The 23,718-nt window shown below is 34.7% G+C and overlaps 1 protein-coding gene across 1 annotated transcript in view; it reads left to right on the top strand.

The window, feature by feature from the left end:
* The first annotated feature begins 3,345 nt into the window (after positions 1–3,345).
* The window catches only part of LOC113749208 (protein PIR), a 30,550-nt gene continuing 10,177 nt past the window's right edge, over positions 3,346–23,718 (top strand). The window contains exons 1-22 of the mRNA XM_027292885.1: positions 3,346–3,516; positions 3,630–3,702; positions 3,891–3,955; positions 4,070–4,147; positions 4,555–4,674; positions 4,759–4,829; positions 5,784–5,876; positions 9,820–9,889; positions 10,219–10,283; positions 11,014–11,209; positions 11,366–11,517; positions 12,508–12,601; positions 12,867–13,082; positions 14,063–14,274; positions 15,495–15,642; positions 16,055–16,223; positions 18,283–18,359; positions 19,297–19,467; positions 19,992–20,068; positions 20,152–20,254; positions 21,277–21,396; positions 21,487–21,630. Of these exons, the coding sequence (XP_027148686.1) occupies positions 3,463–3,516; positions 3,630–3,702; positions 3,891–3,955; positions 4,070–4,147; positions 4,555–4,674; positions 4,759–4,829; positions 5,784–5,876; positions 9,820–9,889; positions 10,219–10,283; positions 11,014–11,209; positions 11,366–11,517; positions 12,508–12,601; positions 12,867–13,082; positions 14,063–14,274; positions 15,495–15,642; positions 16,055–16,223; positions 18,283–18,359; positions 19,297–19,467; positions 19,992–20,068; positions 20,152–20,254; positions 21,277–21,396; positions 21,487–21,630 (2,568 nt within the window). The 5' untranslated portion in view covers positions 3,346–3,462. The remainder of the gene's footprint in view (positions 3,517–3,629; positions 3,703–3,890; positions 3,956–4,069; positions 4,148–4,554; positions 4,675–4,758; positions 4,830–5,783; positions 5,877–9,819; positions 9,890–10,218; positions 10,284–11,013; positions 11,210–11,365; positions 11,518–12,507; positions 12,602–12,866; positions 13,083–14,062; positions 14,275–15,494; positions 15,643–16,054; positions 16,224–18,282; positions 18,360–19,296; positions 19,468–19,991; positions 20,069–20,151; positions 20,255–21,276; positions 21,397–21,486; positions 21,631–23,718) is intronic.

Raw genomic sequence — 23,718 nt, 5'->3', positions numbered from 1 at the left:
CCGAACGCGCAATAGAATTTCGATTCTTTCCAACGGATACAGGAAAAGTACTCATAGCCGGAGAAACATGCATTTCAATTAATATACGTAACCATATGCTTGCATAAATATAGACATTGGAGTCTTTACAAAGCCCAAAATGTTTATACTTGATTAAAATACAGTTAGGGTTTACTATTACAGAGGAATTTAACAAAAGAATAGCTATAACTAGCTTTATTCTTTTCTTCAAAAATCACGGTTCCAAAATATTGTTCCCTGTAAGAAAAACAAAAGGTAACGGGGGTGAGTTTACGCTCACTGAGGTACCACAAGAACAAGCAGCCAAGAATCACAAAAGTACAATTGTACTCAATCAAATATAGAGGAATGAACACCACAGATAAACAGGAAGTAAAAGGATACAGATGACTCTCAAGTGGCAATTTCCTCTTTTGTATCACCAGAGCTTGATCGAGTAGTAGTTGACACTCCGTCAACTTTCAAGGAAGTAACCAGTCCAGTAGAGCACCACTTTATACCAAATTTCGTTCACCAAACATACCCCTTACCTGGTCCGAACGCCTAAACAGGAACAGAGGTGGTAATACTCGAGTATACCAGGAATCCAGAGTCTCCAATACTCAAAGATTCTGAAGAAACAGGCCCTCATGGTTTGTTAATTTTTCTCGACCAAGCCCCTTGCTGACTCGATTCAATTAACTACCAATGGGATTGAGGTCAGATTTAACAGGAAGGTCGTTGGATATAAGCTTTCAAATGGCATCAGATCATGCACAAGTAACAGATTCAGATGTATACAGGAATACAAGAACCAGACAAACATGCGAGAGAGCGAGTTTGATAAAGTACACCCTCGTCTCATTCAAAATAAACAGAGGTCACCGTCATTCAAGTCACAGATTGCAAGTACAAGTAAACTAGTTAAGCAACAAGTCATGCGAGGGGTACACTCACCAGATCAAGCAAAAACAATTTCAAAAGTTTCCTCCCGAAATACGCCCTTGATCACCGACACGTCGTAGAACAATCAAGGAAAAATAATTGAGACTCGACTCCCAAAACCTAGTGAACGGAATTCACAAGTGAGACTCGATTACGAGTCATGGGCCTATCCAAATGAACCACTAATGCAAAGCAAAAATGCGGTTTCGAAGTGAAAAGGTAATAGTTGGTCCTAAAGACACGAGCGACCCCAAAATCCTTCACTTCTACCTAAAATCATACCTACAATGATTTACCAACTCCAAACTTAAAATGGGAAATGAAAGAAAGAACTGTACTAAGAAAATAGCATTTTTCAGTTTTGCACAACACTATTTGAAAAATCATATCTCAAAATTCTTAAGTCCAAAATTGATAAACTTTATATATTGGAAAATAGACACAAAGGATTACAATTTCCCAGAAGACACATTTGTCAGATTCGATCCATAAGTTAGTCAAATTCGAGTCTCACGTTGCTACCTCATCCAGTAAAAGACAGAACAGGTATGCAATTTCAGTCAACTTTGAAAAATCATAGATATTCATGGGAATTGAGAAAAGGCTGAAATTTTCACAATTAATAGTACTCTGACTCTAGTTTCAAATGCAACAAACAGAACTTAATTTCACCATTCTACAACAAGAAATAGCAGATTTCCCAAGACTGCCTAGGATTTCCCACGGACAAATTTTCAGCAGCACCTCCTTTGTTTTTACTAAGTTTTTCCAGCCAATTCAAGGCTTCATTCTTACCACAAAATAGCCTCAACTCAAGCATATACATATCAAGCCAACAACTCACCAAATCAAGCATATAACCATCACCTACTCAAGCTAGCAAATGAAACCCTAAACTGAAATTTCGACTCACAAGCTGGAATTTTTCGTAGGCAAGCAAAACTAACATATAAAAACTCAATATTATACATAACAAAACTATCAATCCATGACCAATGCTCAAACATCAAATAAGAGCAGAAAATTCACCATAAAACTGAAATTTCCCATGTCACCACCTCAACTCATGGAATATTGCATAAAACTACACATTTAACAACCCTAAGCCACAAATATGCAATTATTGGAAGCAAAGAGGGATTTCTTTGGCAAGTTACCTTAGAAACACTAGAAAAATGGTAGCTTAGTACTTCCCTCTAAAAAACCACTCCGCCAACACCTCTAATCCTCCTTAGTAAGCAACTTTTATGGAGTAGTTTGCAATTTTGATGGTTGGAACCCAAGATTGAAACAAGAAATTGAAGTGTAAGATGAAGTTTTCTCTCCATATATTTGCTCTCTATGGTTCGGCCAAGACAAAGGAAAAATGGGAAGAAATTAGGTCAAAATTGGTTTTAGGAAAGTTAAGACAACTTTAGTCAAAATCCATCTTCCATAGGTTTCATAACACTTAGCCTTTTCTAGAGTTTTCTCTCTTTCCCTTGTCTTCCAATGGTAATTTTATCTAGTTATCCTCTAATTATCTCCTAACACCTTATAAAATAATATTCTTTTGTGCAAAATTTCACCTAGTCGGCAAAATTTTATCGCATTTAACGCACTAGCGGGTCTTACGTCCATACTGTACTTCAAACTTAACATGAACTAACTTATTTTAGAAAAATTATTTAAAAACTATACTCACTTATAAAAATCTTTGAAAAATTAATATAATCAAGTAAAGTAAAGAAAATGCATGCGAAAAAATAAAATAAAATAATATAAAATAAGGGAATTTTGCGGGTCCTCACTTTTTGATATTTATAATCAATTAATACAGAGGGAAATCAACACCTCATTTGTAGGGCTAAATTATCTTTTTATCTTCCAAAATTAGTTTCTACAGAGTCTCACATTTTCTGATTTGGTTGACATTTTATAAACGCGTCTCAATTAGCAAATATCTGTAATATTTTCAAAATCTCAGGGGTGCCAAGTTCAACTATAAAAACCTTAGGGGAAATTATTGAAATAATTTTAATACCATATATCTTTTTTTTTTTAATACCATAAATCTGTTACGAATTAAAGAAGAGGAGGATTAACATTCAACTCAACCAGGAGTAAAAGCAAAGCTTCCAATTTTGAAATCATTACTCTTTGGCTTTTTCCCTTATTTTTCCCCTTCCATTATACAAGAAATGATGACATAAGTGGATACCCACTAATAGAAAATGAAAATACCTCTTTACTAATTTACCTTTTTGCCCACCAAGTACCAGAAAACGAGTTGTACATTGTGCTTGCCTACTTGTACGTCCTTTTTTTTTTTTTTCTTTTTCTCTTTCCAGATCCAAATTTGCTTTCCATTTCAACCCAAAATTTTTTTCAATTCTTACTCTCTTACTTCATAGTCTTCTTCAGACACAAAATTTGTGAATTTCCCCCAAAAATAAGAAGAAAAAAGGGAAAAAAATCTCCATTAATGGTTTTTTTCTACGGATGATTAATTGAATTAGTGCATTTTTTCTGTCATCAATGGCGGTTCCCGTCGAAGAAGCTATTGCTGCTCTCTCCACATTCTCATTAGAGGTAATTTACTTATTAATTTAACTACTTTTAATAGCTTCAATAAAGATATTTTCATTGCATTGCTTTGATTAATAAATTTTACATTTTTTTGGGGAAAATTATGTGGTTTATAGGATGATCAACCGGAAGTTCAAGGCCCAGGGTTTTGGGTTTCTACTGAAAGAGCTGCAACTACTAGTCCAGTTGGTAAGCAATTTTTTTTTTCGTTTTTTGGAACTTTTTGCTGTTCAAGGTTTTATTTTTGAGTTGAATTTAGAGTGCTATGGAAATTTAATTTTTTTTATTAATTTTTTGATATTGCATTATGAAATTTTTGTTGCAATTTGGATTTTTAATTTTCTTAAATCATTATTGCTTTTTATTTAATTTTGCAGAATATAGTGATGTTGCCGCTTATCGTCTCTCTTTGTCAGAAGACACAAAAGCTATTAATCAGCTGGTACAATATTTACCTGTGTTATTATAGGATATTGATTAGGCAGCCAGGTGCGCCATTTTCACAAATTTTCGTTGATTTTCTGGTGGCTTTTGGTGAACGTTGGAATTATGGCAGAATGTGTTAATACAAGAAGGAAAGGAAATGGGATCAGTGCTTTATACTTACCGGAGTTGCGTTAAAGCACTTCCTCAGGTGGATTTTAGTTTCTGATTTTGTAGCATTTCAGTATGCCTTTGTTTTATTTGTCGATTCTGTGTTTGCCAAGGACATTGTTCTGCAATTGCTATTTTAGGAAGTAAAATGCAAGAATGTATAGAAAATAGATATCTCTTTTTAAATTTAATGAGAATGGAAAAGCAAGCATGCTAAGTATGTAGGTTCGTGTTGAAAGTTGAAGGGTGTGTAATAGTACTTGTATGGACTTATAACGCAATTCTGGGATTCTTTGCATGTTCTTCTTTCTTGATATTCAGTCAGATAAAGTTTTCAAATTTTCATATCTTTAAGTCATAGTCTTAATTTTCTTAGTTGATAAAACAAATCTATTCTGCTCTGACCATCTATCTCTTGTCCTTGATATGTGGATTTGTTTGTATCAGCTTCCAGATTCTATGAAGCAAAGCCAGGCTGAATTGTATTTAGAAACTTATCAAGTTCTTGATTTGGAAATGAGCCGTCTACGTGAAATTCAACGGTGGCAAGCGTCAGCTTCCTCTAAGGCATGATTGTATTGTATAGTTTGGCCTTTGTGGTTTTAGGATATGATAAAAATATTACCTAAAGTTAAAAGCTAATCAATGCAGCTAGCTGCCGATATGCAACGATTTTCTAGGCCTGAGAGGCGTATCAATGGCCCTACCATAACCCATCTTTGGTGCGTTTATATGGCTTTTTTGTCCTTTACGTTCTGTTAGTTTAAGTTTCTCAACAAACTGAAATGGATCAAATAGGTCATATACAATAGCAAATGCAACTCTAATGGCTGTGGTTCTGATCCCTGCATAAATGTATGTTGAACCTCATACAAGTTTACATTTTGATCCATTGTATTCTTATTTGACTGATTCCGCATCTTCTATTGGTTTATGTTGAAATAACTCGGTGAGATTTCATCTCTTTCTCATGATAGTGTTTGGGAAAATACTAATTTCTCATGGTACAATGATTATCCATGTAGCTGTCCAAATTTGGAAATGCTAAATCTGAAATTTGACTAGGATTTGAGGACATCTGGCTAGATAATGGCTTGTATAAATTATAAAATATCCAATCAAAGATGGGTTATACATTTTATTCATCTCTTTTTAGAATGCAGCTTTAAGCTTTTGATGTGTTATGATTGCTGCAATTTCTCACACAAGTTGACTGTTCTGTATGATTTAAGAACCTCAAATATTTCTTCTTTTATGCTCATGAAACAGAATGCAGATTTAGCTAAATTCCTTGCTCACTCTTTAGAGTTGGTATCTGATGAAGCTGTTTGCCAAATGACAATTTTAATTAATTGATCTGTATTGTCAGCTATTACTAGGCATCTTTAAATCCTTTGTGTTGTGCAGTCAGACAACCTGTTTTGATATTATCTTTTTTGTCTCTTAAATTCTCAAATCCCATTCGGACAAAATGCATGATGATGTCCTGTCTCCGTGACCTTGATATTCTTGCCTGCAATTTTGCAGTTGAAATCCTTCAGTTCTGTCTTTATCTCATGAACTGATTAGTTATGACATCGTTTGAATGATTCAATTTATTTCACATGATGTAATGTGATTTTAGTGTGATAGTTCATGCCTATGGATCTTTTTATGGTTTCTTGGTTTTGCTGCAGGTCTATGTTAAAATTACTTGATGTTTTGGTCCAAATCGATCATCTTAAAAATGCAAAGGCAAGCATTCCCAATGATTTTTCTTGGTATAAGAGGTATGCATTAGATTCTTAATGTGCAAAAATATCATTGTATTTTTGGATGTATGCTCTATGTGCTACTTTCTAAACTTTCTAAGACTTGTTGTGAGAGGCTATACTGTTTCTTATTTCCTTTGGTTGGTAGAATGAGGTCAAGGAGAGTTGTTGAGTCTTACTATGCTAGGCCAAGGTTCTATACTTCCGCGGTCTGAAATAGACTGACACTCATGGGCATCTGAAATGATAATGCACCAATTACATAAATAATGGGGTGCTTATTAGTTTTCAACACTTTTGAAGTGCTCTCACTGAAAAAATCTAAATTAACTTAAAATTTGTGACTTTATAATCTAAATTTCTTCGTGTAGGTGTACATACAACATCTTTATACATTTAAAGAACTGGGACTGGTTCTTTAAGTGCTAAGAGTCTGAGTTAATACTTGAGGCAAAGACTATTGTTATACAACTTTCAGCCTCTAAGCACTTTGCTTACTTCTAGTTTCACTGTTAGGTACTGGAGTCTTAAGTATGAGAAAAAGACAATCATTATACATTTCTTGGGGGTATAAAATCTATCAATTTTTGGTCACATATGACAAGCAGAAGGACTTGAGTAGAAAATTAATTCAGTTTACCAGCTTCTATCTTTGCTTGCAGGATAAATTTTGACACACTGAAAATAATAAAATCATTGAATATCTACTTTAATTAGTGGCATAATCTTAGGGCTCTGTTCAAAAGTTTGGCTTTTTGATAGTTACTAATATGATTTGAGCAACAGGTTGGTGTTGTTTATTTTTTAACTTTTATTTTTTCTGCAGAAAAGGTAATTTTGAGAAAATATTAAAATGAAAACTTCTTCTAAGCAGGGTTTTTTCCCTAATCACTTTAGTTCCACAACAGTGGCCATGAGGAATTTGGAAGTGTCAATTTGGTTAAACAGAAGTTGGCAAGATTTAAGCCTTGTTGAGGATGGTTTAAATTTACATTTGGGTTTTGACTTCCTGATCTGTACCTATGACTGATTGTTAACCCCTATAGGAACGTAATAAAAGCACGTATAAACTTAATTGCATTAAAATCACATTTGGTACTTGTGAGCTACTAGAGTGGGGTTCAGAGTTTCTCACTTGTGAGATGCTAAATGGTTTAGATTTAGTGAGGGAAAAATTTTTGATATGTAACTGTTGACATTCATATCAAATTTCCTTTTTGCAATTCATGGAAACAATTTCCATGTTAAGTGTGGCTAATATGGTTAAGGCACTGCTCTTGGTTCTTCTATTAACACTTGCCGTTCTTTGTCGTGGACAAAATCTGTATTAAATCAATTTGTTGCAGTGGTTGGTGGTGAAAAGAGGAGAATAAGAAAGCACTATTGCTATCTAGTATTCTGCTCCAATTGTTATTGTTATTACTACTTTTTTGTGAACTACTACTGTGATTGTCCTTCTGACCTGAAATGGAAGGTCATTATATCTTAAATAATGGTACAGGATGGTTCTTGGGCTGAAAATCTTCTTTGGGTTGGATCATAATATCATATTTCTTTTGTTTTCTGATTGATGGATCCCCAGTACAAAAATATGAAATCTCCTAAACAGATTTTTTCCAAGTATCTGAGTTTTTTACCTTTGTGTGATGTTAGAAAACTAAGCTAAAGGATCAAAGAGAATATTTAAACTTTAGGTTAAATACCGAAAAGCCCCCTGTGGTTAAGCGGTTGTTAACATTACCTTCCTATGGTTAGGAAACCTACACTTGTCCTTATGGTTTTGAACTAAAGTGAAACTGTTAGCTTTCCCATTGAAACAATGATGAAATTACCAAATTGCCCTTTGAATCAAGGTTAACTAGAAATTAAAATGAATGTGTAGGGCAAAAATACAATTTCAGAAATATTTCAGGGTAAGGATGAAAATTTAGAAGAAAGCTTCTTCCCCATAATATGTTTTTGCAAAAAGGTCACCATATCTGTGACCAGGATCACAATTTGCCACTGCATTCACTGCTGAAGGCCACAGCTGACCGGTGGCAAAATTTCATGGATTCTGTATCTTGGATTCCTTTTTTGCATGGATTTGCATAGATCCCGATTTCATCCTTGAATTTATTGAAAAAGACAGGAGCATAGCGAATCGAACAAAAAAGGCCATGGGTCCTCACTCCCTTTTCCAACTTAAATTTCCAAAAAATTTCATGGAATTAATAGCAATGATAAGAAAATGGGCAAAAAACAAAAAAGCCCCCTCTGGTAAGTCTAATACACAGAAAAGCCCCCTATGGTTTCAAAATATACAACACGATACCTCATGCTTTGAACTAAATTGTAAAAGTGACGGAATCCGTTAAATTTAATGGAAATGACTTATTGGAACCTAAAAAAAAATTTTTATACTTAATTTTTATCAAATATACCTATTCTACCCCTTAACCCTCAATTCTCTCTATTTAGAGAATAAAACAAATGATTTTTTTGAACTGTCTTTTGCTTAATTATATCAGGGTATTTTGGTCATTTTGTCCATTTCCGTTAACTTTAACGGATTCCGTCACCTTTACAATTTAGTTCAAAGCATGAGGGGTCGTGTTGTATATTTTGAAACCATGGGGGGCTTTTCTGTGTATTAGGTTTACCACAGGGGGCTTTTTTGTTTTTTACCCTAAGAAAAAAGAAATGAATAGTCTATAAATAGTGGCAGATGTGGTGTGGAACTTGAATTTACTGAAACTTTGGTGGTTATGAATTAGGCCTGGTATTAGATTAGAATTCTACTTGAAAAAGTAAAATTGAACCTTGAAGTGTGTTGGAATTTTAAAGGGTGGGTAGAGAACACGTAGGCAATGTTCGCTGGCAGGATGAAGGAGGGAGTTGGCATTGGGTCTATTCTGTTGGGAAGGTGAAGGCGGAACAGCAATAAAGCAAAAGAAAGAAAGAGAAAAAAGAGAAAAGAAAAAGGAAAGAGAATAAAAAATATTTTTAAATGAGAAAATGGCTTATGTATCCTTTTGGTCAAAATTTTTGTAATCTTCAGCTGCTATTTATAATGTAAACTAACATTTCAACTACAAGGAGCAAAATATAGCTTTCAAACAATAGGGAGCTAAATTTACATTCACTCAACCACAAGCTTTTGGTACTTAATTCCTAAAATTTTAGACAAATGATATTGTCTGTGGAAAGTCTGGAAAGAAAAGGTGTGAAACTTGTATATTGGTAAGTAGTACTGATGTATACCTTTTTGAGATATTATGCAAAGGAAACAGAATGTTGTTTTAAATTGGTCTGGATTTGTATATAAAGACCATAACATACTGATATTAAATTAATAGACATGAGAAATTGCTGGAAAACTAGGGAAGAGGAAGATAACATCAAGAGATATGATTGATTTTGGAATGATTGAGATTGGGCTAAATAGAGCAGGTTGGGATTCAGTTCCATAAGTAATCTCAAGTACTGTAATTAAAGATCTCTATGAGTTGTTGTATTAATCCATCATCAGTATATGTAGTATGAGTAGTAGAGTTATGCTTCTTTATTTGGAGCTTGGAGGTGCTGTTTTTGATTTATTAAAATAATATTAATGCAATACTTGGTTGTGCTTTGCTGTAGTGACAAGTATGCACTGCTTCTAATTCCCCTGCCCCCTTCCCGCTTCTTAAATCCCACCCATCCCCTGCTAGAAAAAAATTAAATAAAAAGTATGCACTGGGTTGAATTTAAATGATATATTTGTATAATTAACTAAACGAAATTTCGTGGTCACATTTCAAGAAGAGGCAACTATGGCATATATTTCTGCAATTTCTTTCAATGGACATATAATTTGTCATGGGCCACTTTTTTTAGGTTGTTAATGGTGTTTGGATTAAACCTTTTCGATGAAAATGAGTTTCACTTGCTGATTCAACTTAGTAGCTTATTCATTTTTGAATCATATTTAATATGTCAGGACATTTACTCAAGTGAGTGTACAGTGGCAAGAAACTGACACTATGAGGGAAGAATTAGATGATTTACAGGTATGCAATTTTTTTTTTCAGTCTTGTGAAGCAGATCCAAAAAGGATTAACTTTTTATGCACTGATAGTGTAATGATTTTATTACACTAGCAGTTATGAATGTAGCAATGCCACATGTTCATGATTTGAATTTCAAATTTGAATTCATGTTATGTGGCAATGATCTAAATCTGCTAGTGTAAAAAAATGTACACTGACAGTGTATAAAAAACTTACTCATCCAAAAATTACATTCTTGATCATCATTTATAATTAGGAGATGGTATACAAGATCATTTTGTTGATGATCACATTCTGGATTTGATCTCAATCATTTCACTTCTGTGCAGATCTTCTTGAGCACGAGGTGGGCAATACTGCTCAACTTGCATGTTGAAATGTTTCGTGTAAACAAGTATCCTTTGTCTGGGAGCACATTTTCTCGGAAGAACTTTATCATCAAGCTGCATAGTTGAACTATGAAATTAACTTTTTTGTTATAGTCTATGTGGAAAAGGAATACGTGCGCAAACTATTTATAATTCTTGAATAGGCAGACAAGCTTCCATGCTCTTCATTTTGTGTGTGTGAGTTGATTTTATTTGCTGTTGTCATGAAGTTTTCCTGATCGGAGATTCATTGGTAGTTATACAACATAAGATGCACTGGAATTCAACTAAGGTATATTTTTGTCATATCCCTAGTTGAAAAGGTTTCCACTTGAAGTTCATGGTGTTGCTTCTAAGTATGATCCTTATAGCAGTTAAAATCAGTTCATAAGGACCAGTGTTTTTTGCAGGTTATGACATCTTTGTTATTGTTTAGCACCACAGAGCGCACTTGCTCCCAATAAATGATTATAACAAGAAAAGTATAAGAAAGGAATGATCCATTTTTCTATTTGTTGTTGTCTGGTTTCCACTAGCTCTTTGCAACCTTGTCTATCAGTGTGATTTTTTATTACACTATATCTAGAAAGGAATTGATTCCATTGTGCAGATACTGTCATTCTTGTGTAACTTCATTTTGTTTTGTAAACTAAGATATGTTATTTGATATACAGCTGGAATAAAAACTCCTTACTATATCCTGGTATCAGTTCTCCTACATGATTTTGGTGATTTGAGTTCCTTAACTTCCTGCAGTGTTGAAGACATTCTGCAGGTTCTCATAGTTTTTGCTGTTGAGTCACTGGAGTTGGATTTTGCCCTTCTGTTCCCTGAGCGGCACATTCTTCTTCGTGTACTTCCTGTTCTTGTTGTCTTAGCTGCATCATCAGAGAAAGATAGTGAGTCACTGTATAAGAGGGTGAAGATCAACAGATTGATAAGTATATTCAAGGTATATTGGCTTAGCTATCTTCTAACATAGTCAGCTCTTAAGAAAGTAATTCTCCTGCACTTTATTTTATCACATTGTCTTGTATTTTGTTCATATCTGATTGAACTTACTCACTTCATTTTGGTTTTTCTTTCTTGGTTTGCTCTTTTTGCTTAGAATGATCCGGTTATCCCTGCATTTCCGGACCTTCATCTTTCTCCGGCAGCAATTCTAAAAGAGTTGTCAGTGTACTTCCCTAAATTTTCATCTCAAACTCGTCTTCTCACTCTTCCAGCAACTCATGAGCTGCCACCACGCGAGACACAAGAATATCCTTTTCAATGTTTAAATATTTTAATATGTCGCTTCTCTCGGTATTGTAGTTGCAAGAATAGAGAAGTTAGATTATGATGTTTAATATCAAACTGGCTTTAGGTGTGAGTTTGTTTATTCTGCAGCATGTTATTTTTGGTTCTTACTGCTCTTTTTTATTGATCTGTAGTCATAGTTCAAATTTCATATACTTATGATGGTTCACCTCTTCTTTTGACTGTTTTAAAAAATGTGTGTGTCTTTTGTTTGTTTCCGGTTTCTCTCCAAATTGATCTGGTAAAAAGAGATAGGTGGATATGTACAAGGATATTCAGCAAGACATATGCAATCAAACATGCCTACCAAAGTTGAATGAGAGTTGAAAAGGTGTTTGCTGTGTCCTTAACTAGTGGAGTTCATAAATCGTAAGAGTTGTGTTGGTCTCTGTCTTTCTCTGTCTCCATCTCCATCTGTCTGTCTGTCAACCTCTTTACCTTGTCTAATGAAGTATAATTTTTACCAGATATTTCTCACACTCTGCCTCTCTGCATTTTGTTCCAGATTTCAATTCAATAGCAATGAAGGATCATTTTTTTTCAAGCATCAAGATCAATTAGTACTTGAAATAGATGCCAAGTTTTTCGCTGCATCTACTAACCATAACCTCTAATCTTCAAATGTGCGTGGGCTTTTCTAGAAGGGGTTATAACTGAATATGAGTTAATAGTCATGAGATGTAATAATGTGTTTGACTTCGGTGGATTCTCAGACTCCTATATTTGTTATATTGTGAATGACCATGTGTTGTTTTGCTAAAAAATCTTTCATTGATATCATTAGCCTTGCTGGATACCTCCATGTGTCTTTTTCTCTGCAATGTCCCATGTGTTTTTTGGAAGTGAAATAACCTTAAGTTTGTAAAAGTAAGACAACCTGCTGGAATGAACATATTTCTTTTAGAAATAATTATCCAATATTCCTTTGCTGTATGTCTTGACCCAATTCACTTATCAGCGACACTATCTCATCGTCAACCACATTGGGGCCATACGTGCTGAGCACGATGACTTCTCTATACGTTTTGCTTCATCTATGAATCAGGTAATTATTCCTGTGTTTTTGAGCTTATGCGCATCTATTTTTAGACATATAACATATCAGTGAATGTTGATGAGTGATGCTTGCTTTGGCAAACATGCATATACCGTGCAAAGATAAATAAATCTTCAATAATGAAGATTTGGTTTGTTCACATGCAGCATTGTGTAGCGATTATATGATTTTAGATATTGTATATATGTGTTCTGTCAAGATAATGTTCCTCAGTTTGATAAAGCATTCCACTAATAAATTTTTACCTGTGCAGCTTGTGTTACTGAGATCAATAGATAGTGCAGATATTGAGTGGGTGAAGGAAGTAAAAGGAAATGTTTATGATATGGTTGTTGAAGGTTTTCAACTCGTTAGTAGATGGACTTCACGCATTTGGGAACAATGTGCATGGAAATTTTCTCGTCCATGCAAGGATCCAGTTCTGACAGAGTCTAATGGGACACCAACATCATTTTCTGACTATGAAAAGGTTTGATCTGTCTGTCTTTCTCCTCTTGGATTTCTTCTAATGCTGATTCTGTCTCTTGGCATATGGAAGAAAATGTAGTTCATCTAAAGCAGGATCTTAAAGGTTTCAGTGACAGAACAAAGCATCATCCATGTATAATACTTACTGTAACTGCGGTTTTGTGTGAATGGGGGGTTATACAAGTAGAAGGGGTGTGCATTGATTTGGAATTCAAAAGTTTTTAGAATGGCGAAATTTAGAAGATTATGATCAATATGTATATTAAAAAGACTTTAGAAAGAGAGAAGAGCAGAATTTAGAGGAGGGGAGGAAGAAGTAGAAGCTAAAGAGAAAAAATAACCTAGGCGTCACAATCTCTGCAGAGGATAGTTCATTTCCAGAAATAATCTTCATCCCGTAACCTGCCTCATACACTTGATACATGGCAACTTTATATGATAAATATCCTTGGGTACGAGAACTACTTGATCTCCAAGTAAAACTTTGTTGCCCAAGAACAAACTGGAGCCTAAGGTCTAATAGCACATTTTTGTCATCAAATCACTATATTAAACCTTCCTAGTGAAGCATTAGACGAGATTTTCTTGGGCTATGTATACTTGCAACAATTTAATGAAAGTCAGTTTGAAATCCTTGGGAAGTTCCAAAAGTGTTTCTTCCCAAGTTCAAGGTTCTTCTCTTTTGGTATATTGTGTTTCTCATTACCCTGCATCATACACGTGCCTGAGTTTTTCATTTCAGCTTGCTTGGTCTGTCCTCTGGTTGCCTTCTTCTACGGCTTTTGTTGACCAAAAGCTTCTGTGAAGCTGCTGCTAGCGTTGTTCTTTTCCTGGTTGTCTTTGCCACAGCTATTACCGTCTATGCTCAGCCTTCTGCCATGAAATGCTTATTTCTGTGATACTATATCATTTATTGGCTTCATAAGTTCACAGATTGTCAGTCAAGAGTTGAATGATGTTACTATTTTTAATATCATCTAGGTGGTACGATATAATTATAGTGCTGAGGAAAGGAAAGCTTTAGTTGAACTTGTGAGCTACATCAAAAGCATTGGGTCAATGTTGCAGAAGGTTGATACATTGGTGGCTGATGCATTATGGGAGACTATCCATGCAGAGGTCCAAGACTTCGTTCAAAACACGCTGGCTACTATGTTACGCACCACCTTTCGGAAGAAAAAGGATCTTTCCAGGTTGGAACTTGTTTCTTCGTTTTTCTCCATTGGCATTTTACAAAAGACAGTCAGAAAGAGAGTTTAACTGTCCAAAACATTTTCTCAAAAGCTTGTAGTAGTTGTATTTTCACGTGTACCTAGAGTAAGACAATGATTGTAGTACCAATGTTGTAATCATACTTAATGTTGAGAAACATGGATGTTGGAGCAATGATAAAAACCTTTGATTAGAAACTGAAATTTCTGTGACAGAAAATATTTTACAGTTTCAACATGATGCAAAATGATAACTTTCTTGTTGGGTCCACTAAATCTCTCAGTTGCAAAATAAATCTGTTCAGACACAAACATATATTAGTCATTTCTACTGAATGGATACTGTTGTCATAGCTGCTTTAGTTTTTCTTGAAATGGTGCTTCAGAAAGAAGTTAGTACTCTATTGTTGGAGTCCATTATGTATTTGATCTGCACACGGGAAAAGGTTTTTCCTTCTAAATGTCCATAATCTCTTCCTGGAATCAGGAGATAAACAATAAGCAGTTTACAGTATGCTTTGTTTGCTCTAGCCAACTGTAATTTGCTGATACAAAGTTAACGGAGTAACTTATGTCAGGGAAAAAAGTTTCTTATTCCTTATTAGGGTACAGAAAACACTACTTTGAGTCTAGAAAATTTTAATATTGTTCTGCAATCCAGATATATGATGTCAAGGTCATTGCATGAGGAGAAAAGTGAGAAGATGTTTATTATGTGTGTGTTCCAATTCCTAAACTGGGACTGTATTTGCAGAAGTGCACGAGGTAGAAATATATGCGCTTTGGTAAATCAGGCAGTCATTTTTCTGGACAAGTTGTGAACCATCTCTTGAATTACACAGTCTTTCCATTTACAAGTTACAGTCTACCTACTTTGAGGTTCCCTTGTGGCCATAAACATCATTGGTCCTGATGCAAATAGAAGCTTCCTGAGATTTTTTGTGCTTCAGTTCGTGTCTTTCTTAATTTTCAAGTTTCCTTAGGTCCACATTTCTTGGTGCTATGAATGCGGGTACTTCTATTATCCTTATAACGATATTTACCCATTTTATTTTCCTTGTCTATTCTTGTGCTTAAAGGGATTATTACAAGCCTAGTCTGTATGTTTTTTGAGTTCAGGCACCTCAGAGTGAGAGCAGAATCTAAGTGGGACCAAAAATATTTGCTGTCCTCTAACACTTTACGTATATGGCTAATTTCAGGATACTCTCTGACATGCGGACGCTTTCAGCTGACTGGATGGCAAATACAAGTAAACCCGAGTCAGATTTACAATCATTTCCCCATGCAGGTGAAGAAAGCAAAGTGAACTTCTTCTATCCAAGGCCTGTAGCACCAACAGCTGCACAGGTTTACCTCCAATTTATTTGCTTGTGTTCTATGTTATTCTTGTGACTGTTTGTCTCACCTATGCCCCTTCTCCACAACCTGACCTGCTTTTGGTACCAGCTGAAAATATGGTGACCTCATTGCATTTTTGCTGCTCTGAAAAAATTTTATGGTAGTTCAGAAATAATACAAAGAGAGACATGGCAACTTTATTGAAAGGATCTCCTACCTTTTTGCAAATTCACTAATGCAATGTTTACAAAATATCAGTTGCCAATTAAACGTCAACTGTCTTCCGTAATCTGCATGTGCTTAATTCTTGCTGCTGTCATGAAGGCATTAGACTAAATTCATGTTTGACTATGTGCTAAATATCCTAGATAACATTCCTGGGATAAAATATTGAAACTTAGTGTTATCTCCTACTCCTCAGGTTCATTGCTTGCAGTTTCTAATATATGAGGTGGTATCGGGTGGAAATATGAGGAAACCAGGTGGTCTATTTGGGAATACTGGTTCTGAAATTCCTGTTAATGACTTGAAACAGCTAGAAACGTTCTTCTACAAGCTTGGATTTTTCCTGCATGTAATCGATTATACAGGTCTGGCAAATTGATCATTTCTAAGCTCATTATGCATAATCCTTTGTCCCTATGTTTTATGTTGGTACCACATATTAGATTCTGCACTGCATAGTTGCAATGGATTTAATTATAACATCATGTTTACGACTTGGTTTGGTATCCTAGGTTATCAGTTCATGATACTTGTCTCCACATTAATTTAAAAGCACAAAATGTAAAAGCTCTCTATACTTCTTCACTACTTGTACAGGCTTGACGGATTTAACTACTGGTCACTTAATCTTCAAGCTTACTTTACTCTGGCTCTGTTAAACAACATCATGTTACTCTGGCTCTGTTAAACATCATCATGTTTACAAAAATGTTTGTGTTGGCAAAAGATTAACCGGAAGGCTGTGGATAATGAGACATCTGGTAAATGTCCGTGTATACCAGTGCATGCTATTAAATTGTATAACCTCAGTGAAATCCTTAGAAGCTTATTTATTTGCCAAAATTGGAAAAGAAGTGTTCTCTACGAAGTTCCAGTCACACATGGTTGTTTTTACAGTGGAGTTTATCTTCTGAAGTTTCCAGATTTATTGTGGTAAATACTGGACCTAGGAGAAGAAATTTGACTTTGTAGTGAATGAATATATCTGGCCATATTCTTTGGAAGAGCCAAAGAGTTCGTGTTGATTTATCTTTGTAGAGCTCCCTCTCTACTCTATTGAAACTGATAGTTCTCTTTGATTTCTTTATTTGTCCACCCTTTTTTTCATTTTTCTTTCAATAATGTTCTTCACAACAATCTTTCACTCAGTTTAGGCTCAGAGATAGCATTGTCCTGTCTTATCTACTTGGGCCGCATGCTTTTTTGTCCATTATTCAGCATCAAATATTGACCTTAAGTGCAAGGCTAGATGTCTTTGCTGGTCCACTTCTTGTCTCCATGTTGTCTAATTTGTCATTTTTATCATCTAATTTACGATGTAAGTGTTGGGCTTAAATTTTATTACCTCATAGGTCTACATCTCTAGGTAGTCAAGACTATAAATTTTGAGTTTGCTGTGAGATTCATCTGACATTATTCGAACTGACAACAGGAAATTTGTTGATACAAAGATGGTTGAAACTATTTCTTTATGAAGGTTTTAAACACTGGGAGTTATGCAACTTATTCCAGGCTGAGATACAAAAGTAATCTTTGATCGATCATTTTGTCTAAAGACTCATCTCCACGTTGGCTAGAAGCTAAATGGTTTGACATACAAAATCAGTATCCTTGCATACTAGAATCTTAAAGCATTTTGTGCCTAGCCTTTCAGATACCATGAACCAAGATCCTCATGCATTAGTGTCACGTTCTTTGCAGCAATGGGTCAAGTATGGTCTATTTGAATGTAAACCATCTGTAGGAAATATTTCTGCAAAGGCTGCATTAGAAAGGTGCTTACTGCAAGGGCATTTCTATAACATAATGTGATACTAATGTACACAAAAGAAGTGTACATTCTATTAAAAGTGAGTATACGTGCCCTGCTGTAAATAGGACAGGTTCTTCCTCTGTTTTAATTAGGAATAGAAGTTTGCCCCCCCCCCCCCACAAATTTTCCCTTGTATATACAGATGTCTATGATTTCTACTTTTCAGTTTTACAAGTGATGTAAATTTCAAAATTATTCTTCTTGATATGGGTTTGGAGGCCAGTGCATGACACACTTATATGGAAGGCATTGTGTTTTGTTCTATTGACTCTAGCATTTTTCAATTCTCAAAATATGTGGATTCTTAGAATCTTTTTGCTCTTTCTGGTGTATCTAGGCATATTTATGCTTAGTTTGAATTTGCTTGTCCAATTCTGTGTTTAAAAACAGCAGTGTTGCTATAGCATGATGATCAATCTTTGCTAGAGAAGCACTTAAATCTCAGTGATACTGTTCATTGGCTAACTTGTTCATTCCTATTCTTCTAACCTTTCTGTATATGTACATCTTAATAAATATCAGTAAGTAGTCAAGTACTTGAAATGCTGATAGCAATTATCTTTCTTAGTAGATTTCGAGTTAAAATAACTGTGAGCTTTTCCTTAATGCAGCAACAGTTGCCACAATCACAGATCTTGGTTTCTTATGGTTTAGGGAATTTTATGTGGAATCTTCTCGTGTTATTCAGGTAGATGAACATTTAAATACATTTCTAAAATATATTTTACTAGCAGATTGATCTGCTGCAGTAACTTATTTTTCTTTTTTCTTTTTTTGTTTTTTTTGAAAATAAGTACTTTTCACTCTTACTTCATCTTTTCTTAGATTAATTTTTGATAATTGGTGTCTAACTTAGTATGGATATCAAATTGCATGCATAGTACTGCTGCATCTCAGGAATTTAATGTCACTTAACGTTGAGACTTATAAGACTAAGGGTGCGTTTGATAAAACTGACGTCTGAAATCTGAAATCTGAAGTCTGAATCCATTAAGTTATTGAATTGTTAAGTATTAAATCTAATACATTTAAGTGCATATCACATTCAGTGGTGAATAGCTTATCACTTAATTTTGGGAGCTCGTGTTATTCAGGTAGATGAACATTTAAATACATTTCTAAGATATATTTTACTAGCTCCTCTCTTCGTAATGCAGATTGATCTGCTGCAGTAACTCATTTTTCTTTTTTTTTTTGTTTTTTTGAAAATAAGTACTTTTCACTCTTAATCTTTTCTCAGATTAATTTTTGATGATTTGGTGTCTAACTTAGTATGGATATCAACTTGCATGCATAGTACTGGTGCATCTCAGGAATTTAATGTCAAGTTTTGCCTAGAAAATTCAGTGCCACTTAATTAATTCAGATGTTCAATTTTTGGTTATCAAACGGTATGAATATGTTAAGATCTGAATCTATTAAGTTAAGTGCTGAATTGGATTATCAAACAAGGCCTAACTTCCAGATCTGAAAATGAAATAGTGAACTTGTCAAAATTTCAGCATCCAATTTTTACAGTATAGGAACTGCCGTATCCTTTAGGGTTTCTCCTGCATCTTAATTGAGGTTCTTCTATCTCCATTTGTAGTTTCCTTGTGTTTAAAGGACTTGTATTTTGCTTGCAGTTTCCAATTGAATGCTCTCTTCCTTGGATGCTTGTGGATCATGTTATGGAGTCTCAAACCATGGGTCTTCTTGAGAGTATCTTAATGCCATTTGACATCTATAATGATGCTGCCCATCAAGCTTTGGTTGTCCTCAAGCAGCGTTTCCTCTATGATGAAGTTGAAGCGGAGGTATTTTACTTACTAGTGCTGATTGCTCGTCAGAAACTTAAAACAAAAGAAGCTGTTGATAGATGAAGCGTTTATAGTTGATAAACACTTCAGTTGAGTTTGCTAGAGGAATCTGGATCGTATAATATTTAATTAGATAATCAGGACATGAAACTAGGAAATTTTGCTGTTAACTTTATGAGTAGGTCAATAATGTGGTAATAGCTATCACAACTCGTCCAATCAATAGTAGTTTTTCCCATATTTATCTCTTTGAATTTTTTGTAACGGAGAACCTCTCATGCCAGTGTTGTAGATTGATTCATGACTAGTGAGTACCAAGAATATTAACTCAATGTTGAATATTTGTGGCTGTCATACCTGGGATTTAATATTCTAGAAGTATAAATACTGTTTGTCTTTTCTTTTTATTTTTTATTCTTATAGTGGATTTCTTTTGCTTCTTAACTTTTACGAGGGATTTCTTCCTGAAACACTTTCCCACCACAGAAAACCATGCATAATTATCTTGTTCTTTCCATCAGGTGGACAATTGCTTTGATATATTTGTTTCAAAGTTGTGTGACTCTATTTTTACTTACTATAAGAGCTGGGCAGCTAGGTATGTGGGTCTGCGTTTAAGTTTTTTGCCTACCAGAAATTATTTTATGTGAAACGACTCTCATCTGTTGTCAAATTCTGCAGTGAATTACTTGATCCTTCTTTCCTCTTTGCACTGGATATTGGTGAAAAGTTTTCACTCCAACCAATGAGATATACTGCACTTCTGAAAATGACTAGAGTGAAGGTGCGAAAATCTTGATGTCATACCAATAAAGAATTCTTTTTTCTGTTATCCCATGGCTTAGGCTTTGTTTTGATTTGTTACTAAACGTGCCTGGTGATTGAATGAGTCTTGGTTTCAATTCCTCCAAATTTTGTCATGATGTTTGTTAAGTTGGAGATTATGATGGTTCAATCAAAGCATATATTCATTTGGGATCTTATCCTACAGGATTGTCATTTGCTGGACATCTTTTTCTGCAGTATTTTCTGCCTTGGAATGTTATACAGCATAAATTGTGAAAATTTAGGTTTATATCTACTTCTGCTGTCCAAAATGAGAAAATAGAATAATTACATTTGACCTTCTATAAACAATTTCTTGAATATCGACATAATGATACAGACAAAAATGCTTTGCTACATTCATACCTAGTTGTCCAGGAAAAAGCTTGACTGCATTCTGCAGAAAAAAATGGGATGTTTTAATGGTAGAAGCAACAGGTTTCTAAAGAAAACAAAGTTTAAGCTGGCTATTTTTAGTAATGATTTAATAAACTATGTGGCAAAGAGGTTATTCAATTAATGATGGTATGATGACTGAAATGTAAAAGAATTGATATATATAATGATAAGCTTTAGGCAAATGTCCTGCCACTGCAGGGTGGCTTTTCTTGGAGGAAAAAGATTTAAACTTGGTGATATTTCATGAGCCTTGAAGCATAGCTTTCATAGCTGAAGGATCTATAGCTGGTTATGTATAGCTTTCATAGCTGATGGATGAGGTCTAAACTTGTAAGACTCGTGGCTGTATGTTTGGAGTGTTGTCTCATTTATCTTCAAGAGGGAATTTTGATCATTATTTCCCGTTGATCATATTAATTTGTCATGACTCGTTAACAAGTGTATCATAAATATTACTGTACTGCTTCATATTTTACTGGTACGCATGTAGGTAGACTGACTATGATTGGAATTAGTTTCAGTTGTTCATATGCATTTATTCTGTCTTGTATGATTTTTTTTCCCTTCGGTGATTGAATACAGTTGCTTGGACGGACAATTGACCTGAGAAGCTTGATTGCTGCAAGAATGAACAAAGTATTCAGAGACAACATTGAATTTTTATTTGACCGCTTTGAGTCTCAGGATTTATGTGCTATTGTTGTGAGTAATCCTTGAGTACCATTTTCTCCAGTATATTGGTTCTTGAGTATCTTGGTGCTCATCTTCGCAGATTTGTTACTGTGGTTTCAGGAATTGGAAAAACTTCTCAGCGTCTTACAACTTGCTCATGAATTACTGTCAAAAGATCTTACAATAGATTCATTTAATCTTATGCTCAATGAAATGCAAGAGAATGTGTCCCTCGTTTCCTACTCCAGTCGGCTTGCTTCTCAGGTTAGAATTATTATTTCTGTTGCAAAATTTCTGTTGCCCCCCCCTCCCCCTTCCTTTCATGGACAAACACTCAGATCTGGGATTCCAGCCAGTTCTTCAGAGAGGATTGGATAAATGCTAATAGGTCATGCTTCAACTCAAGGAGCTTCAGATGACTGATCGATACACCTGTTTTTAAATACAAAAAGAAGAAGTCTGCACAGCTCCATGAGGTGTTATATTTGTGTATGTTAGTGGTCTGCTTCTGGTAGGGAAATTCTTATGTGTGTCTTGTAGCTAATGTTGATGCGAAAAGGTGGCTATTTGAGGTATTATGCTACTTATAAATGGACAATGGCAAAAAAAAAAATTTATACTTTGTTCAGCTAACAGTTTCAACCTGTAACAACTCTTTTAAAATGTTAAGGAGAAAATGTTTAAAATAGTAAAAAACCTTAATTTAAATGGGAGACCATATATTTTTGGGTAAATTACATATAACCCCCCTGTGGTTTCACCTATTGTCACATGACCCCCTAACATTTCAAAATTTCCACTTCCTCCCCAATGGTTTTATGTAAAGTGGAAACTTGATAGAAAATAGCCTATGTAACGTTGTTAGTTGAAATACTAATAGTGCCCTTACTTAAATGCTAAAAATAAAAGCATAGGGGATTACGTGGATAAATGCAAAAACCACGAGGGCTAAAGTGGATATTTATACGAACTATAAGGGGGTTACATGGATATTAAGATTTTATCACAGGCGCTTTTAAAGTGCGTTTGGTATAAACACCGTAACTGATTGTGCATTCCGTTCATTTTCCACTTTACATAAAACCAGGGTGGGTTATGTGGCTATTTTAAAACCCTGGGGGGGGGTTATCTGGCATTATGTAAAACCACAGGGGGTAATAAGTAATTTACCCTATATTTTTCTTCAAATTGTCAAGGACTGTAGACTAATGACCAGTCTAATGCACAGGAAATAGGTGACTAACATTTTTCTTTCGCTTATTTATTGAAGCTAGCTCATGTGTTAATTGATTTTCGGAAGCACCACAAATTGATGGTCTAAACTCATAATGATGAATATTTGGTTCAAGGCAATTTGATGATCATTGGCATCTGTACTGAAATTCATGATGGTTAAACTGGAAAGGAGAGAAACAGTACATATAGGAGTCAATAGCAATAGATAAAGTCATTTGATTGAATTTGATGATCAGTTGTTTTCAAGACTTTGATTCAATTTGAAAAAAAAAAATTTGAATTTGTTCTCTCTACTAGAAGTAATAGGGCAATTTTGACGATAAGTACGTACTTTTATAGTGACAACACAATAGTGAATGTTGGTTGATAAACTAAACTATTACTTGCCCATTTAAATAAGCAATTATGGTTTTGCACGACTCTATCACCTCCTGGTCCTCAATTTTCTCTCACTTCAGATACCATTATTCTGAAGGTTTAGTCCCCTCCATCACTTCAGATTCTGTTTACCTCGCATTTTGCCAATTCTTCTTTTTTTTTTTTTGGAAAGTTAAAAGACCAAAATCTCTTTGTTGCTGAATAAACGAAGCTATGAAGAGCATACATTGAGGAGAGGTTTTTTTTTTTTTCGAATTATTAGTCATTTGAGTGAGCAAAATTTGGCATCTGTAATGTTTTATTTTTCTTTTTTCTTGTATTTGTTTCTTATGCTAAATCTCTGGTGAATAGCAGTCAAAAGTGTAAAGTGTGTGCTTAAGTGCAGATCCCAGTATAGCACATAGGTTGTGGCTATTGACATGTGAAGTGGAGCAACTTTATATTAAGCACAGTAAAGTAAACATTTCAAGTGAAAAGGGCATACAGTTCAGAAGAAGTTGCACTAAGTTCAACCTTTTTATTTTAGTTTCTTCATAGATTGTTAAAGTACATAGCATAGAGCGATGGTGGATTCATGGTTCATTTGCTGATTTCTTTTAATTAAGGACACATAACCATGATGACTTGACTTCTATATGTTAGTATAAAATGTATAGTGAGAAATATTAATCATGGTAAGCCCTGTAAGTTTTAGCCGATTGCACATGTCCATGGTTGCATGATATGATGAAAATGATG

The sequence above is a fragment of the Coffea eugenioides genome, chromosome 10, assembly GCF_003713205.1.
Source record: "Coffea eugenioides isolate CCC68of chromosome 10, Ceug_1.0, whole genome shotgun sequence".
Lineage (NCBI taxonomy): Eukaryota > Viridiplantae > Streptophyta > Magnoliopsida > Gentianales > Rubiaceae > Coffea > Coffea eugenioides.
This window is presented reverse-complemented; position numbering and strand designations above follow the sequence as displayed.